Source organism: Nicotiana tomentosiformis, chromosome 8, assembly GCF_000390325.3.
Source record: "Nicotiana tomentosiformis chromosome 8, ASM39032v3, whole genome shotgun sequence".
In the NCBI taxonomy this organism is placed as follows: Eukaryota; Viridiplantae; Streptophyta; class Magnoliopsida; order Solanales; family Solanaceae; genus Nicotiana; species Nicotiana tomentosiformis.
The window spans coordinates 113925680-113944907 of NC_090819.1; the positions used below are offsets into that span (position 1 = coordinate 113925680).

General features: G+C 42.5%; 1 protein-coding gene and 1 non-coding gene across 2 annotated transcripts; one reads left to right on the forward strand and one right to left on the reverse strand.

Moving 5' to 3' along the window:
• Positions 1-15249: 15249 nt before the first annotated feature.
• On the reverse strand, positions 15250-15356 carry LOC117275888 (small nucleolar RNA R71). Its single transcript, XR_004506119.1, has one exon. It is a non-coding gene; the product is annotated as a small nucleolar RNA R71 (small nucleolar RNA).
• Positions 15357-16175: 819 nt separating this feature from the next.
• LOC138898013 (uncharacterized) lies at positions 16176-17057 on the forward strand. The gene is made up of 2 exons (XM_070184043.1): positions 16176-16585; positions 16634-17057. Exons 1-2 carry the CDS (start codon positions 16176-16178, stop codon positions 17055-17057), a joined length of 834 nt encoding a protein of 277 aa, XP_070040144.1.
• Positions 17058-19228: the final 2171 nt, after the last annotated feature.

Consider the following 19228-nt stretch of genomic DNA (forward strand, 5'->3'; position numbering starts at 1 on the left):
AGTATTTGGCCAAGCTTTTGAAAGAAAAAAAGAAATTGCTTTTGAGGAAAAGCAGAAGTAGTTTTGGAGAATCAGAAAAAAATAGTTTCTCTCCAAAATCTCTTTTTTGAAAAACACTTTTAAGAAAAATACACTTAGAAGCAGTTTTTTAAAACTCGATCAAAAACTATTTGCTGCTCAGAAATTTGAAATACACGGCCCACGGAGAGCCACGTCGCCTGCTCGTTACAACCACCACGACTCATGTTATTTGTTCGGCAAGCTCGACCACGAGGATGATCATCAACGACATTATCCGCTCATTGAACTCGCCCGTGAAGACGACCTCAACAAGCGGAGGGACTAACTGTATGAGCCAAAATTATCCTAGTTAAACTTAGGCTACATTAGCACTGGGAGAGTTTTCGAAGACTGCCACATGTCATCAATATGATTTCAACAAGAGACAGATTCAAAGCCGAAGTGATTTGACGAAAGATAGGGGCTAGGTAGATGAGAGAGATCGAGGCCGAGGACGGGCACTCTCCTTAACGGAACAGTAACGGCTAGATTTGTTGATCTGATTTTAAAGAGAATATTCCTAGGATCTATACTATTAGGGTTTTATGGCACATGTCCCCTTATAAATAGAAAGAGATATAGTTAAAGGGGGCACTGAACGCTCATTTGTAAGAGAACACTTTGACAATCTCTAGAGATTCTTGCTTTATTAGATACATACAAAAGACACCTTTTTCTTGAGATCATTGTCTAGTCTTTCTCCCACGATCCAAGGAGAATCTGAATATTCAAAGGCTCATCAATCATTTATCATTGTCAGAAGGAACATTACACTATTTCATCCTTTTTTTCGGTCATATCTGTTACACTTATTTACATAAATACTATCATACGACATTTATTGCTATTTAATGCTTTCTACTGCATATTTATGCCATTACGTATTGCTCATTGTCCTATATTCACCATTGTTACAACAGATCTTGTAATATTCTATCACGGTAGCTAAATAATCTAGTAAATATTATTGTTGGCTAAGATTAACCCTATCTTGTTAAGAAAATATAATTGTTTAAACCTAGATCAAAATTTTGGTCAAACAGTTTGGCGCCGTCTGTGGGGATTTTTTTATCTAATATTTTAGTTTTCATTAGATCTACAACTCACGTGACTTGCTAACCTAACAAGCAACAAAGTTTTTCCTCTTTCTTTGCACGTACAAAAAGTTTCATGGTAGATAACCAAGGAAACGAGACTAGGGCAATAGATGACGTTCCCCTTAACCTCATGAACGCCATCAACGAGAGCTATGAAATGCAAGGTGAGGATGTGACGCCTACTGCCTCCCCCGGGCGTGAGAGGTCGCCTTCTCCTTATTGCAGCACAACAAAATCAAATGGGAAAAGAGCTTTTATGTCTGCAGGAAAAGGGATGAAAAATCTACTCGAAGCATGGCTAACCGATACCCTAGTGAGCGTGCTCAACAAACAAGCTCCATGCATGACCGTAGAAACCACAAGAGCCAACACAATACAACGAGGGGACGAACCATGCGATCAACCAGATCCCCCAACTCCAGGTATAACTCACAATGTTACTGACAGAGCAGGAGACATCGTCCTCGCCGGTGTTTTGAAAAGAATGGAAGAAATGGAGAATGAGAACAAGACGCTCAGAGACCAAATGAAAGAACGCTAGGAACGAGTAGACAAGATATCAGGCGCCCCTAAGTAACTGCCAAAAAGGGACACCGGTAGGTTCGTAGAACAACTGTATAGCGAGGAAGCGGTCCCACATGCCATACTAAAGACCTTCAAAATGCCACCGTATCTCAGAATATATGATGGGACAACCAACCCAGAGGACTATGTGACTTATTACGTCACCGCCGTGAAAGGCAACGACCTCACCAAGGAGCAAGTGCCCCCCATTTTGCTGAAGAAATTCAAGGAAACCCTCATTGGAGCGGTCCCACATGCCATACTAAAGACCTTCAAAATGCCACCGTATCTCAGAATATATGATGGGACAACCAACCCAGAGGACTATATGACTTATTACGTCACCGCCGTGAAAGGCAACGACCTCACCAAGGAGCAAGTGCCCCCCATTTTGCTGAAGAAATTCAAGGAAACCCTCATTGGAGGGGAATTAATATGGCATTCACAGCTACCAGCCCACTCCATATAAATGTTCGAAGAAATGACCGACAAGTTTGCGACAGCACATGCGGGGCAAAGAAAGCCGAAATAAGAGTAAATGACATCTTCTCCATCAAGCAATCCCTAGGAGAGGGACTGAGGGACTTTCTCGCCCGATTCAACATGGTAAGGATGACTTTACCAAATGTGTCCGAGGGGATGGCAGTCGCAGCCTTTCAGAACGAGTTGAGTAGAGAGGGTTCAAGAGCGACTAGAAAGCTACTGAGCCAATTGATGAATTATCCTCCAACCATTTGGAATGCAATTCATAATGCCTATTGTCTCGAATGGAAGCTCAATTCATAATGCCTATTGTCGAATTGGTCCATTGAGGTTGTCATTATGACAGACTCGAAGATCGATCTTTTGCAATTCACAAGCTCAAAAGATCGATCACCCAAGAACAATATGACAGACTCGAAGAAAGTATCATCTTCGACGAGTCAGACGCTGATGGTTTGAATTTCCCCCACAACGATGCTCTAGTCATTACTTTACGAATTTTAGATACTGATGTTAAACGTATCATGGTAGATGATGGAAGTGGAGCGTGCATCATCCACCCCCGATTCCTCACCCAGATGCAACTCGAGTATAAGATAGTGCCACGTTGTATCACACTAATCGGTTTTAACAATGCAGTTGAACGGACTTCGGGAGAAATTACACTCCCTGTCCTCGCCGGTGGCATAACTCTAGAGACAACGTTCCACATCATGGACCAGGCCACCACATACAATGCCATAGTGGGACGACCATGGATACATCCTATGAGAGTCGTCTCCTTCAGCTTATTCCAAGTGATCAAGTTCCCAACATCTTGGGGAATATTCAACATACGAGGGGAACAACACACGTCTAGGGAATGCTACTGTATCACCATGGATAACACGACAACTCAACAAAAGAAAGATAAGGAAAAATAAGCATAACAATCAGCAGGGTTGAGGTCGCCATAAAAAAGAGCCAGGGAAGTCAATATGGACCCCGAAATGGTCAAAGCCATATAATTAACTATAGAGGACCTCGACCTCATTTAATTGGACCATTGGGACCCCAGCAAAAAGGCCTACATCGGTTGCAAACTCCGAGAACTAGGTAGATTTAGTCAATTCTTAATAACTAACGCATATTTGTTTGCTTTCAGCCATGCAGATATGCCAGGCATCCCTAAAGAGATCGCCGCTCACAAATTGAACGTCGACCCCTTCCATCCCCCGGTAAGGTAGGTCAGACAAAAGTTCAACCCCACCATTAACGATGCCGTCCACGAGGAGTTAGAGAAGCTATTAACAAATTGCTTCATCTGGGAGTCGAAGTGCCCCAAATGGGTAGCTAACGTGGTGATGGTAAAAAATAAAAATGGGAAATAGAGGATGTGTGTGGACTCCACATACCTAAACAAAGCATGCCTGAAAGATTCATACCCATTGTCATATATCGACCAACTCATTAATGCAATGGTCGCGCATGAGCTGCTAAATTTCCCAGATGCATATTTGGGTTATAACTAGATACTCATGGAAGAAGAGACCAAGAGAAAACCACGTTCATCACCCACAGGGAAACATATTGTTATAGGGTCATGCCGTTTGGGTTGAAGAACGCATGGGCCACCTATCAGAGGTTGGTCACAAAAATGTTCAAAGATCAACTCGGCAAGACCATTGAGGTATATATCGATGGCATGTTGGTTAAATCCATAAGGCTAGAAGACCACATCGACCACTTGAAGGAAACCGTCGACATACTGAGACAATACGGGATGAAGCTAAATCGCGAGAAATGCGCATTTGGCGTAGCCTCGGGAAAAATTTTGGGTTTCTTAGTATCACAACAAGGAATTGAGGTCAACCCAGATCAAATTAAGGCTATCGAAGGAATACCTAAGCAGCTGACTACTAAGAAGCAAGTCCAAAGATTGACTGGTCGAATCGCTGCCCTATCGAGATTTATCTCGTGGTCGTCCGATATATGTCATAGATTTTTTAGCATACTCAAAAAGGATAATAGTCTCGAGTGTATGTACGAATGCGCGCAAGTACTACGAGAATTGAATGTCATCGCTGCCTCTACTCTCGAACCCTAAACTCGGGGAACACCTCCTTGTCTACCTCGCCGTCTTCGAAGTAGCAGTAATTGCGGTCCTGGTTCAAGAAAATAAAGGTACGCAATCTCCTATTTATTACATTAGTAAAACACTTGTCAACGCCGAGACGAGGTACCCACACCTCGAGAAATTGGCCCTGGCATTGGTAGTATCTTCACGAAAGCTTAGACCCTATTTCCAGTGCTACCCTATCTCGGTCGTTACTACTTTCCCTTTAAGAAACATTTTACATAAACCCGAGCTATCAGGGAGGTTGGCCAAATGGGCCATCGAGCTAAGTGAGAACGACATCACATATCAGCCTCGAACAACAATAATGTCGCAAGTGCTCGCCGACTTCATCGTAGAATTTAGCGCAAAATTAATGCCCGAGGCCGAGAAGAAGGCCTCTCAAGCTTCTCTTCAAATACAAGACCTCTGGGTCCTGTACACCGATGGCGCATCCAGCACTTCTGGATCCGGACTAGAGCTTGTACTCGAGGTCCCTACCAGTATAGTAATTCTCCAGTCCATAAGATGCCCAGATATTACTAACAACGAGGCCGAGTATGAGGCCGTAATTTCATGGTTGAGGCTGGCACTCAAATATGGGGCGAAGCTGTTGAAAATCCGCTATGATTCTCAGCTCGTAGTCAACCAAGTTACACTGACTTTCCAAATTAAAGAACAAAGGTTGCAAAAGTATCAAACCAAGATCTGTAAGTTGTTTCCCAAGTTTAATGAATGTCAGCTCGACCAGATCCCACGAGCTCAGAACATCGAAGTAAATGGCCTCGCCAAGTTGGCCGCTACCACCAGAAGCATCACGACCTGGGATAAAAGTGTAGTCCATCTCCTCAACTCGTCATTAGACCAAATCGAGGTAAAATCTCCGAGTTTAACTTGGGACTGGCGCAATTGTATTATTACATATTTGCAGGATGCCACCTTCTCAAACGACAAAAAAGAAGCTAAAAAACTGTAACGATCCGATCGGTCATTTTGAGTATTATAACCCTGTCCCCCCATCTACTGCTAAATTTATGCTTTATAATTTTTATGTGACGTACCGGGGTTATAATTCGGGTCCGGTGAGGTTTTGGAATGAATTGGAACACTTAGTTCTAAGGTTTAAAGTTTAAGTTGAAATAGTGACCAGATGTCGACTCATGTGTAAACGACATTGGAATAGAGTTTTAGTGATTCCAACAGCTCCGTATAGTGATTTTGGACTTAGGAGCGTGTCCGGAATTTTATTTGGAAGTCCGCAGTTAAATTAGGCTTGAAATGGCTAAACTAGAAATTTAAGTTTGGAAGTTTGACCGGGGAGTTGACTTTTTGATATCGGGGTCGGAATCCAGTTCAATAAATTTTCATAGCTCTATTATGTCATTTATGACTTGTGTACAAAATTTGAGGTCAATCGGAATTGATTTGATAGGTTTCGGCATCGAATGTAGAAGTTGGAAATTCTTAAGTTTCATTAAGCTTGAATTGGGGTATGATTCATAGTTTTAGAGTTGTTTGATGTGATTTGAGGTTTCGACTAAGTTGTTTTAGGACTTGTTGGTGTATTTGGTTGAGGTCCCGAGGGCCTCGGGTGAGTTTCAGATGGCTAACGGATCGAAATTTGGACTTATACAGCTGCTGGAATTTTTAGCCTTCTGATGCAATCACACCTGCAGAATTTAGCTCGCAGGTTTGGGTTGAGACCGAAGTCCCGACCAGGCATGGGTCGAGGTCGAGGTCGCAGAAGCGAGCAATTGAGGCCGAGGTCGAAGAAGCGAGCATTGAGGCCGAGGTCGCAGAAGCGAGCAGTTGAGGCCGAGTTCGAAGAAGCGATCAATTGAGGCCGAGGTCACGACCAGGCATTAGTTGAGGTCGAGGTCGCTGAAGCGACCAGACATGTGTTAAGGCCGAGGTCGTAAAAGCGATCAGTTGAGGCCGAGGTCGAAGAAGCGATCAGTTGAGGCTGAGGTCGCGACCAGGCATGAGTTGAGGTCGAGGTCGAGGTCGAAGAAGCGACGAGACATGAGTTAAGGCCGATGTCGCAGAAGCGAGCAGTTGAGGCCGAGGTCGAAGAAGCGAGCAGTTGAGGCCGAAGTCGAAGAAGAAAGCAGTTGAGGCCGAGGTCGAAGAAGCGAGCAGTTGAGGCCGAGGTCGTGACCAGGCGCGGGTTGAGGCCGAGATCGCAAAAGCGAGCAGATGGGCCGAGGTCACAGAAATTGCTAAGTTAGTCGCATGTGCGAAAAGCCCTGGACAGAACATATAAATTTGGGGGTTGGCCATTTTGACCCATTTATGGATTTTAAGAGCTCGAGAGAGGCGATATTTGAGAGATTTTTAAGGAAAAACATCGGGGTAAGTGATTTCAACTCGGATTTGGTCAATATACACAAATATATCATTGTTTCCATCATTTAATTAGTATTTTGAGATGGAAATTTGGGGGAAATTATAGAAATCTCATAAAACAAAATTTTGAGATTTCTATGTCGATTCAGAGTCGGATTGGAATGAAACTAGTATGGTTGGACTCGTAATTGAATGGATTGTCGGATTTTGTGAGTTTCGTTGGATTCTGAGACGTGGGCCCCACAAACAATTTTTGGGTTAGGTTTCGGATTTTGTTAGAAAAATTGTATTTTCTTATGAAATTTATTCCTATAATTTATATTGATGAATCGAATTAATTATTATTAGAGTCGAGCTGTTTGGAGTCGGAAAATCGAGAAAGATAGCATACCACTTGACTGGTTGAGCGTGGTTTGAGGTAAGTGACTTGTCTAACTTTATGTGGGAGAAATTCCCCTTAGGATTGGTATTTGTGTGATATGTTAAAAGTCGTGTACGCGAGGTGACGAGCGTGTACACGGACTAAGTATGGAATATTATGTCTTTAAATTATGTAGAGTACTATTGCATATTAAATAAATTATTTTATTCTGTTATATTGATCATCATTAATATATTTTCGTATTTTAAATTGGCCTGACCTGTTCGTGCTAAGTGTTTTACCTGTTTAGTTGAAACTCTGTTTCTTTTGTTCCGTGCATTATTTGAAGGTTGGATTTCTTAATTTAAATATTATTAAAAATGAAATATTTTACATTTAAAAATTTGATGTTAAGTCAAGATGTTAAATTTGTGAAATATTATTTTTGCTGAATATTTTGTGAAGATTTTTGTATTCATTGTGATTGAGCCGTAAGCTCCGTATTGTGAAAATAATGAATATTATTCTGCTGAATATTTTATGAGACTTTGTACTCATGGTGATTGAGTAATGAGCTCCTTATTGTGGAAAAATATTCTTGTTGTTGGTTTATTTTGTCAAGTTGAAATATTTGGGCACTTGAGGTGCAAATTGTGATATATTGTGATATTGATATGCATGCGGTGGTATAAAGTCTGGGTGTTGAAATGTACGCGGTGATATAAGGGTGTCTTGAAACGCGTGTCTAGTAGGGGAACTACTAGAAGCCATGCGATGTGATAAGGGTGGCTAATACGCGGGATGCTATTTCGGAAAAAAATATTTTCCTTAAAATTAAATGTGAAGGCTCCCGTGGTGATATAAGAAAATAAGATATTGTGAATTAATTTATGATTTGGGACTACGAGACGGTACCTCGGGAGTGCACTTGTTGATATTTCTTTATGGCTGCATTTGCCTTATGTTATTTTGGTGATTTCCTTAAAGTTGTAAATTTCTGTTTTTTTCCTTCCGCGAGGTATTGTTTGCCCTTATTTTGTGTAGTTAAATTGTGACATACTACTTACTTGATTTATTCTCATGTCATTTTTATTATTTTATTGTTAAACTTTCCACCCTGCCTATTATTATTCCAGTAGGGCCTGACCCGACCTCGTCACTACTCTACCGATGTTAGGTTTGGCACTTACTAGGAACCGCTATGGTGTACTCATACTACGCTTCTGCACATCTTTTTGTGCAGATCTAGGTACTTCCTATCAGATCAGGCATCAGTGAACTAGCTGTACCTGTACGCAGAGATTTCAAGGTATATCTGCCAGCGTCCGCAGACCTCGGAGTCCCCTTCTATCCTTATTATGTTGTTTCCTTATTATCTTTAGACTCTGATGTATAGAAACATCTAGAATAAATTTTTAGAAGCTTGTGACTTATTTCTACCGGGTTTTGGGAGTTGTAACTATTCAAATCGAGGTTTGATTTATTTATTATGTTGAGATTTGAGTTTTAGTTTTGTATTTCGCATAATTGATAGGCTTACCTAGTCTTAGAGACTAAGTGCCATCACGACATCATACTGAGAAAAATTAGGGTTGTGACAAAAACTAAGAATGTAAGCGGCCAGATACAACCTTCTTCATATGATTTATACCAAACAATATATGGCGGCCCCCTGGCGAAGTGTTTAGGTTCAAATCAAACCTAGCACGTTCTCGAAGAAGTCCATGAAGGCCACTGCGGTGCCCATTCTGGTGATCGAGAACTCGTCAGGTGCCTCATACGGTTCGGGTACTACTAGCCCATAATGAAGAAAGATGCCTCATAATTCATGAAGAAATGCGAGCAATGTTAGAAATACGCAAAAATAATCCACCAAATTGGCAAACACCTTCATTCGGTTACCTCTCCGTGGCTGTTTATCAAATGGGGAATAGACATCGTGGGCCCACTCCCGCCGGATCGAGGTAATGTATGATTTATTTTAGTTTTAACTAACTATTTCTCCAAATGGGTGGAAGCAGGAGCGTTCGCCCAAGTACGCAAACAAGAGGTAATCGCCTTCATATGGAAAAACATCATCTACCGATTCAGCCTACCCAAAGAAATAAGATGCGATAACGGGGCTCAATTCACGGGAAAGAAAACCATTGTATTCTTAGAGAAATGGCACATTAAGAGGATATTTTCAACTCCTTATCACCCAGCGGGCAACGGACAAGCAGAATCCTCCAATAAGTCCATATTAAAGAAGAAATTTGAAGAGGCCAAAGGACTATGGCCGGAGATACTCCCAGAAGTATTATGGGTGCACAGAACTACCCCAAAGATGACCACAAGAGAGACGCCATATTCCCTGATCTACGGAACAGAAGCAGTTATACCAATCGAGGTCGGAGAGCCCAACCTGAGGTATTCCCATGAAAGCGACACCAGCAACGATGAGAGTAGGAGACAAGAGCTCGATGAGGTCGCTGAACGAAGAGATATGGCATACATAAGGATGGTCGCCCAAAAATAAGAGGCAAAATATTACTACCACAAAAAGGCAAAGGTCCGACTACTCAAGATCGGGGACTACATACTCAAATCTAAAACCTAAGAAAACATAAATACATGAGAAGGCAAATTGGGAACCAACTGGGACGAACCATACAAAATTATAGGCAAAGCGAACAAGGGTTCATTCCAACTAGAGACAATGGAAGGAAAACAACTACCAAACAATTGGAATATTAGTAACCTCAAATACTTCAACTTCTAGAAAGTAAGAAGTGCCCCAAGTTGTACTGTTTCTTCCATCACTTGAGTTTTGTCCCATTAGGGTTTTCTCAAGGAGGTTTTTAACGAGGCGACGAGAGGGACACTTCGAGTCGGAGTGTACGAGTAACAGACTGATTTCTTTTTTCATTGCCTAACTCCTCAAGATTCTCCAATTCGAACAATAAAGGGACTAGATATACTGGGACTGGGATTGGAACGCCAGCCGATACCCAAAATTTGTAACCTTCTCCAATTACATAATCAGAGCAACGATGTCAAAGTAATAGAAATTCACACTTATCGAAACTGCTCCATCGAAAGGTTAATTTCGACCCAGCTCGAACAACACTCACCGGCCCTCGGCCACAAACTTAAAGAAAGGTTAAGTTCTACCAAGCTCGAACAAAACCTACCGGCCGTTGACCACAACTTAACGAAAGGTTAAGTTTGACCAAGCTCGACAACACCTACCGACCCTCTGGCGCAACTTAACGAAAGGTTAAGTTCGACCAAGCTTGAACAACACCTACCATCCCTCGGCCACGACTTAATAAAATGATAAGTTTGACCAAGCTCGAACAATACCTACTAGCCCTCGGCCACGACTTAATAAAAGGCTAAGTTCGACCAAGCTCGAACAAACACCTATCGGCCGTCGGCCCCTACTTAACAAAAGGTTAAGCTCGACCAAGCTCGAACAACACCTACTGGCCCTCGGCCACGACTTAACGAAAGGTTAAGTTCGACCAAGCTCGAATAAACACCTATCGGCCCTCGTCCATGACTTAACGAAATGTTAAGTTCGACCAAGCTCAAACAAACACTTATCATACCTCGGTCACAACTTAATGAAAGGCTAAGTTTGGCCAAGTTCGATTAACACCTATCGCCCTCGGCCACATCCTAACTAAGAAACATAACCTATATAAACAAAGGGCCGATATGGCCCATGGCTATTCGACTCAAAGGCTACGATCATCTAGAAGGTGACAACAATAAAAAGGACAAAAAGCGAAAGGTGCAAACAACAAAAGAAAAAATATACAAGTACATAAACAAACTGCAAGACTGAAAAAAGGTACAAAAAACAACTTTTATATTCATACTTAGATAAATAGTTTTTTACAAAGGCGCTCGAAGAAGCCGATAAAAATACACAAAAAAGTTAAAAGAAAACTACTTGCCATCGCCATCATGGCCCTAAACACCCCTGCTATCTCAGGTTTCAACGATGTCACCCTGACCGTCGACACCATCACCATCTTGGCTTCCAACATCCTCTCAATCCTCACCTTGAGGGTAAGCGAAATCATACCAGGCATCCTCCTTGAGCCGATCTATGACCTCATCCTCATCCTTATCACCAAGCTGAGGTGTAGTAGGATCATAGCCACAAGCAAGCTGAGCCTCGCGAGCCTTGACCCGAGCATCCTCAAGAGTCGTTTCAGATATGGAGCTCGTTGCATGCAAGTCACGGAACACATCTAGTCGGGCTTTATCATGGATCTACTCTTCATACAACTCACGGGGGACGTTGGGGAAATCATAACCATTAGGCGAAGAAGGTCGCGCAAACAGTCGGGTTTTCTTCACCTCCAGAGAGGCAACTCGATCATAAAGCTCAGAGTTTTCCTTGTCCAGTTCCCCGATCCTCTCCTCAAGCCGGTCCTCCTTAGCCCTTGCCGTTGACAGGTCATTCTCCTGCTCAGAACGAAGCGTTCTGTTCGCCAGCTCAAGGATCTCCACCTTCCTCCAAGCATCCAACCGAGAAGACTCTGTCTGCTCGAGCTCCTCCTGTTTCTCGGCAATCTCACCCTTGAGATCCTCCATCTGAAATTGGCACTCGTCTAACTGGCCTTGCAGCTAGAATACTTGAGCTTGACGGTCGCTATATTGGGCCTCCACACCCTTACTGAGCTCAATCTCCTCTTCCTTGGCCTTTAACGTTCCCTCAAGGACACTCAACTTTTCCACAATCACCATCAACTCCTCGTCTTTCTTCAAATCTTCTCTTAAGGACAACACGTCGCCTCCCCCACGAAGCCGTTCTCAAAGCTCCTGGTACTTCCCATAACACGTTGTATACTTTTTTTTCAACTTCACGTAAATTTCTTTACGTCTCTTTTCCCTCCGAGCACTCTCAATTTCTAGAATGACCGTCTGCAAAACAAAGAAAAGAAGTTAGAACCTGAAAAGAAGCTAAGGCATAAGGAGAAGGGCGGATAACGGTCGTACTTGCCCTAAAAGTGAGACCGATGATATTCTTCGACAAAGTACAGTCGATTATTTTCTTGAGGGTCTCACTCTCAGCTTCGGAATAGAAAGGACCGAGAGTAGGGACTACCTCCTCGGTATTTACAAGAAAATCACGATCTATTGGGATCGTGATGGTCCTAGAACCCCCTCCATCCTTACCTCGATTTGGGTGAGCCACTCGTCAATCATTCTCAGCTCGTTTAGGTCCATATGGGAATTAGATCCGATGTCCTTTTCCGTGATGACTTTCCCTCTATCACCGGCTGATGAAGAGACATCCATTGTCGCCCTGGAAGATGAAGCCTTCCCTTGCTTCGAAAGTGTGGGGCTGCCATTAAGTGTCCCCACCACAATCATCTCCCCCGAGGGACACACCAGCATGTACACGGCCACCTCTTCCAGTTGGGGGCCCTCAGTGCTCGTCTCAACATCTTCTTCAATATGAGCCCTCGCCATCTCTCTAAGGACCAACTCATCTTCTATCGAGTTAACGAGAACCGAGATTTCCCCTCTTGTATCCACGACTCTTCTCTTACGAGGCCTTAGATCCCCATCACCGGGGGGAGACTTCATCATCCTCATATATCAGAAAAAATATCCAAGGAGAAAAGATAGCAGTCGGGACGGGGGCAGATTCTTGGGCTGCAACAACCATGACAGGAGCAGGCACAGAAGGCTCGGTAACCACGATAGGGGCCGAAGCCGAAGGCGTAGCAGCCTTCCTCCTAAAAGAGGGCACATACGCCCGACTCCTTTGAGAATACCCCCTAACTGGACCTGGGACAAGAAAAAACAAAAAAGTTAACAAAGCAAGCCAAAATACAAAGAGACACAACGATCACAGCCAAAAAACAAAGTTACTGGGGGGGGGGGGGAGAGCTGGTATGAAATTTTTAAAGAAGCTCAGCCAATCATGAATCCCTATATCATGGGGGAGAATCTGTCCCCCAAGTTTGTGATGCGTACGACTAGAGGGGGAGGATAGTTGTTGGCTGCAAGGAGGGAATAATCACTTAACTAGCCCAAACTAGGCGGAGAGACGCAAAAGGTGAAAAACGAACACCAGACACTTACCTGTATGATTCCAAACCTTAGAGAAGCCATCTACGTTAGCCATGACGTACTCATTCCTGACATAAAAGAAATCAAGATAGAATTGGCGATTGGCCTTGTCGTCTGATAATAGGCGATAATTATGTAGTTTAACTACTATTTGCACTCTAACTTAGCTGCACTTTATTGATATTTGAATGTTAAATAATAACAAATTGCTCTAATTAGAACTTTCTGCTTTGCAAGAGCAATTCTGGGTTATGAGGACGTTAAAGAGTGTTTTGGAGCTAATATGGAGCATTGAAGGCCAATTGGAGGTTAGCGCGCTTAAAAAAAAGAAAGGAAAATACTGCATAAAATCCTCCAGGTGTGCGGTCTATGCGCGGCCGCGCACTGGCCGCACATGTCAAGCAGAAACTGGCCAACGTGCGCGATCAATGCGTGGTCGCGCACGTGCTTCCGAGAAAAAATCATCCAAGGCCAATTTTGTAATTTGAGAGGCGACTAACCTTGACCTATATGAAGCCCAGCTAGCCCAAAAAGGAGGGTATCTCTGTTTTTAGAAGAACTGTGGAGGCAAGAACAATAAAAGAGCAAGAAGGAGAATTCTCCTACGAGTTTTTCATCTTCATCTTCTTAATTCCATTGTTGGTTATGACTTTTTATATTTTAATCTTGCATAGTAGTATGAGTAGCTAAACCCGTCATCTAGGGTTGATGGAACTAATTGTTGGATGAAGTCTTGATTACGTTTTGATATAATTGAGCCGTTTTTACTCTATAATTGTTCAACTATGTGTTTCTTGTGATTAATTGAAAGGGCCCTTGATTAATCGAGTTTAGTTATCTAGTGTTGCTTGAGAAAGAACACTTGATTAGATTGTTATTGAACAACACTACTTTCAAGTAAGTTAAGAGATTAATTACTTGAATTTAAAAGCGGGATTAGAGATAACGAAGCTTTGGTGTGATATTTATGAGTTGTACAAATTGTCAACTAGAGTAGTTCGAGAGAATGCTTCTAGCAAATTATCGTACTTGATCGCGGGATAAGTACGGTAAGCAAGAAATCATCATCTTTATAGAGTGTTACAGCGAGATTATAGCCAACGTGTCAGGAATTAATCCGACAATTGGGGAAATCAATAACCCTTGATTCTTTTACCCTTGAATTCAACTTCATTCTTGCTTATTGATAATTTTTATTATCATTTTTCCTTAGTGAAATAATTTATGTTAATTATCAAATAAAATCTTGAACTCTGAAAATTATCTGATCTTATCATTAGCGATACTAAAAGTTGTAGCAAATAGGTTAGTTCCCTATGGGATTCGACTCCGGACTCTTGAACTGGATTATTTTTGCAGCGACCGCTTAGTCCTTTTTATAAGGCATAGTTGGGCGTGATCATCGTCCATTTCACCACCCAGAACTTGCCTCTACGGTGGCGAAGGTTCAGCATTGTCTCCCTATAGAAGCTAGGGCCGAATAGGTGCACCAAATGCCGCACTGTTAGATCAATTTTCTGTGGTTGCTAAGAATTGCTATTGAAATTCTCACGTTTGAACTCTTCTGTGACTCAGGTGCATGCCTAGAAGCTCCTTGAGAACTGGTGAACCTTTTGAAGGACTCTCAGATCCCGAGAAAGCATTCAGGGCATTGAATCAGAATAACAAGAAGGGCAAACAGCTAAAACAAGACGAACAATTCGAAATTGAAATGGACGACGTCGAGAACGTCAACGAGAACAATAGGAATGATAGAGTTGACCCAAACATCGGATTGGTAGCACCTCTTGTACCTGAAGCTGCTCTATATGATTGGGTGCAACCAACTGCTGATAACCTGGCCACCACAACTACAGTCCCTCTAATACAAGCATAGACGTTTCAGATTACCAACAACATGTTGCACTTACTGAAGAATAAAAGGTTGTTCTCTGGTTCGTACATCGAAGACCCATAACAACATCTGAATAACTTTCTATCAATTTGTATCACTCTAAAGACAACCGAATGTGACTCCTGAAGTAATCAGATTATTACTGTTCCCATTCTCAGTAATTAGGGAGGCTCAAACTTGGCTGAATTCGCTCCCAATAAACTCCATTGCTACTTGGGAGGAACTAGTCAAGCAGTTCTTAAACAAGTTCTATCCACCCAACAAAACTGCGAGGCAAATTGATGAGATATTGCAATTCAGGCAGAAACCGACTGAAACTTTGCAGGAAACCTGGGAGAGGTTTAAGGGTATGCTAGTGAAGTGTCCACACCATGGCATTCCAGATTAGATGCTAGGATAGAGATTCTATATGGGTTTGGCTGACGGTCTGAAGGCCAATGTAGATGCTTCAGCTGGGGGTGCATTTTTGAACAAAACATTCACAGAGTGCAAGATTCTTCTTGACAAGATGGCTCAAAATTCAAGCTGGATGACGAGAGATACAACACTCACTCCAATAGTACATTCTGTTGCTCTTGACCCAAACAATATAAATGCAAAAAATATAGCCACTCTCATAACCCAGATGAGCTTATTGACAAAGAAAATTGATGAGATGGGTACGAAACAGGTGCAAATTGTTGATACGACAAATGGAGGCCTATGCACTTCCTGCATAAATCAATCATATGTTTGCTCGTGGAGTGGAGAGAATGATAATCAGGGCTTCAGAGAAGACATGAATTGCGTCAATAATTTTGGGGGTCAGAGGCAAGGTGGATAGCAACGGGGACCTCAAAATTAGCACTACAGACCAACCCAGCAACAATACAATACCATTCCGGGGGAGCACGACCACAAGGCCAAGTCGTGCCTTATCAAAGGCAGCAGGGCTACAATCAGCAGCACCAACAACAGTTGGCTTACCAACTGCCTCATTAACAACAAGACAGTAATATGATAGAAATCAAGGGCATGCTGTAACAACTCATGGGGACAAATGGAAAGATGCAAAAAAAGTTATCCGTACATGATTAGGCTATTAAAGGCATTGAAACTCAATTAGGCCAGTTATCTATGGCCTTGAACAATCTCCCACAAGGAACGTTGCTTGCAGACACAAACATCAATCCAAATGAGTAGAATCCAAATCAGCTAATGGCAGTGAGTCTCAGGAATGGAAGGGATTTAGACAGAGAGCAAGAAGTTGTTCAATCTAGGAGAGATGCAGTTCTAAGTACTCCAATGACATTAGAGACTGACGAGTCAACGAAGCTCATAGAAGTTATAATTGAACATGCACAAGTGGACAAAAGCAAGGAGAAGGAGTTTGAACAACTCCCAGAACAGGTGGTGGAAAAGGCTCCTAATAAAGAAAAGACACCAAGCAATGGGCAGAAGCTAACTCGTGCACCATTCCCTCAAAGGTTGGCAAAGCAAAAGAAAGATGATCAATATAGAAAATTCATGGAAATGCTTAGACAAATTCAATTGAATATTCCGCTGATGGATGCTTTGAGGGAAATGCCAGGCTATGCAAAAATGATGAAGGATCTGATGCATCAAAAGTTTGACTTCTAGGACCTGTCTATTGTAACTCTAACTCAAACTTGCAGCGCAGTAGTGACAAGGCCTATGGCTAAAAATTTGTATGATCCCGGTAGTTTCACTATCCCATGCACAATTGGAAGTTATGCTTTTGCTAAAGCATTATGTGACTTAGGAGCCAGTATCAACTTGATATCGTTGGCAATCTACACAAAATTAGGCATTGGCAGAGCTAGACCGACCTCAATGTTGTTGCAACTGGATGATCGCTCAGTCAAAAGGCCGGCAGGAATTCTGGATGATGTACTCGTCCAAGTGGGGAAGTTTGAATTTTCTGTCGACTTCGTTATTCTTGACTGTCAAGTTGACGAAGAAATATCAATAATTTTGGGGAGGCCATTCTTAGCCACTGGGAGAGCATTGATCGACTGTGAGACTGGAGAGTTAAAAATGAGGTTGAATAATGAGGAAATAATATTCAATGTTCAATAATGTATGAGGAGGCCCATCGAATTTGCAAATTGTTCACTAGTGGAGGCGGTGGATGTAATACTACAAGAGGAGGATGAAACCCTTAATGTCAGAGATCCGTTAGAAGCTTGCTTGATGAATTTGGAAGATGTGGATGGTGAAGAGTTGGTAGAGTAGGTCATGGCTCTCGAAGGTCAAGGGTTCTGGAAAAGGGAACCCCAGTTCGAGCCATTACACTTAGAAGAAAGGGAAACACCACCTGCGAAGCCATCAATAGAGGAACCACCATAGTTGGACCTGAAACCGCTTCCAGCTCACCTCAAGTACACATTCTTGGGGCCTAACTCTACTTTATATGATATTATTTCATCCGGTTTGTTAGCTGTGCAGGTAGAACAATTCCTACAGGTGTTACAGGAATGTAAGACTGCTATTGGTTGGACCATGGCATATATAAAGGGTATCAGGCCGGCCTTTTGCATGCACAAGATTCTCTTGGAAGAAGGGAACAAACCTCCAGAGAACATCAAAGAAGGCTGAACCCGAACATGAAAGGAGTGGTGAAGAAATAAGTGATCAAGAGGTTAGATGCGGGTATCATCTTCCCTATCTCTGACAGTAACTGGGTCAGCCCAGTTCAGTGTGTGCCAAATAAGGGTGGAATGACGGTCGTGCAAAATGAGAATAACGAGTTGATCTCGACTCGTATAGTCATGGGTTGGCGAATTTGCATGGATTATAGAAAACTGAACATAGCCACCCGGAAAGACCATTTCCCCTTACCATTCATTGACCAAATGTTGGATAGATTGGCTGGGCGGTCTCACTTCTACTTTTTGGATGGATATTCGGGGGTACAATCAGATCTAAATAGCCCCTGAAGATAGAGAGTAAACATCCTTTACTTGTCTGTATGGCATCTTTGCCTTTCGGAGAATGCCGTTTGGCCTGTGCAATGCACCGGCTACATTTCAAAGGTGTATGTTAGCCATTTTCACTGATATGGTAGAGGATATTATGGAAGTCTTTATAGATGATTTCTCAGTGGCAGGGGGATTTATTTGAAGACTGTCTTCACAATTTAAGAAGAGTGTTAAAAAGATGTGTGGAGACAAATTTAGTGCTGAACTGGGAGAAGTGCCATTTTATGGTACATGAAGGTATAGTATTGGGGCATCGAGTGTCCAGTAAAGGCATTGAGGTCGACCATGCTAAGGTTGAAATGATTGAGAAATTACCACCACCCACTTCGGTCAAGGCAATGAGAAGTTTCCTTGGGCACGCTGGGTTTTACAGGCGATTTATAAAAGATTTCTCTAAAATTACTAACCCCTTATGTAAACTCCTTGAAAAGGATCATCCCTTTGTGTTCTCTGATGATTGCAGGTTGGCATTTGAGGAACTGAAGAAGAGACTGGTAACTGCACCAATCATTGTTGCACCCAACTGGGAGCAACCGTTCGAGCTCATATGCGACGCGAGTGATTATGCTATAGGAGCAGTCCTGGGGCAGCGAAAGGACAGCTGGTGCACCCAATTTACTATGCAAGCAGAATGCTAAGCGGTGCACAACTCAATTATACCGTGATTGAGAAAGAGATGTTGGTTGTGGTGTTTGCCTTCGACAAATTCAGGTCTTATTTGATTGGTTCAAAAGTGATTGTTTATACTGACTATGCAGAACTTAGGTACTTGATAGCAAAGAAGGAGTCAAAGCCACGCTTGATCTGTTGGGTTCTTTTGCTACAAGAATTCGATTTGGAGATCCGCTATAGGAAAGGGACAGATAACCAAGTGGCAGACCACCTTTCAAGGTTGGAGGGAGCTGAAAAGAAAGTAGAGGTTGAAGATATAACTGAGACATTCCCGGACGAATAATTACTAGTAGTGGCAATGGAGGAGACGCCATGGTATGCTGATATTGCTAATTATTTGGCAAACAATATTGTACCTTATGAACTCTCTTCGATTCAAAATAAAAAGTTCTTTCGCGATTGTCGGTCTTATTACTGGGATGAACCTTTACTCTTTAAAATATGTGTAGATAACATGATCCGGAGGTGTATCCCCGAGAAAGATCAATCTTCTGTTTTGCAGGCTTTCCATGCTTCACCATATGGTGGGCACTTTGGAGGAATTTGGACAGCGGAGAAGGTGTTAGAGTTTGGTTTGTATTGGCCGACTTTATTCAA

Excerpts from the sequence above, each read along its gene's own strand:
- LOC138898013 (XM_070184043.1), top strand. The coding sequence starts at position 16,176 with ATGGCAGTGAGTCTCAGGAATGGAAGGGATTTAGACAGAGAGCAAGAA. Across the intron at positions 16,586-16,633 it reads AAGGATCTGATGCATCAAAA|CGCAGTAGTGACAAGGCCTA; the intron begins GTTTGACTTCTA and ends TCAAACTTGCAG.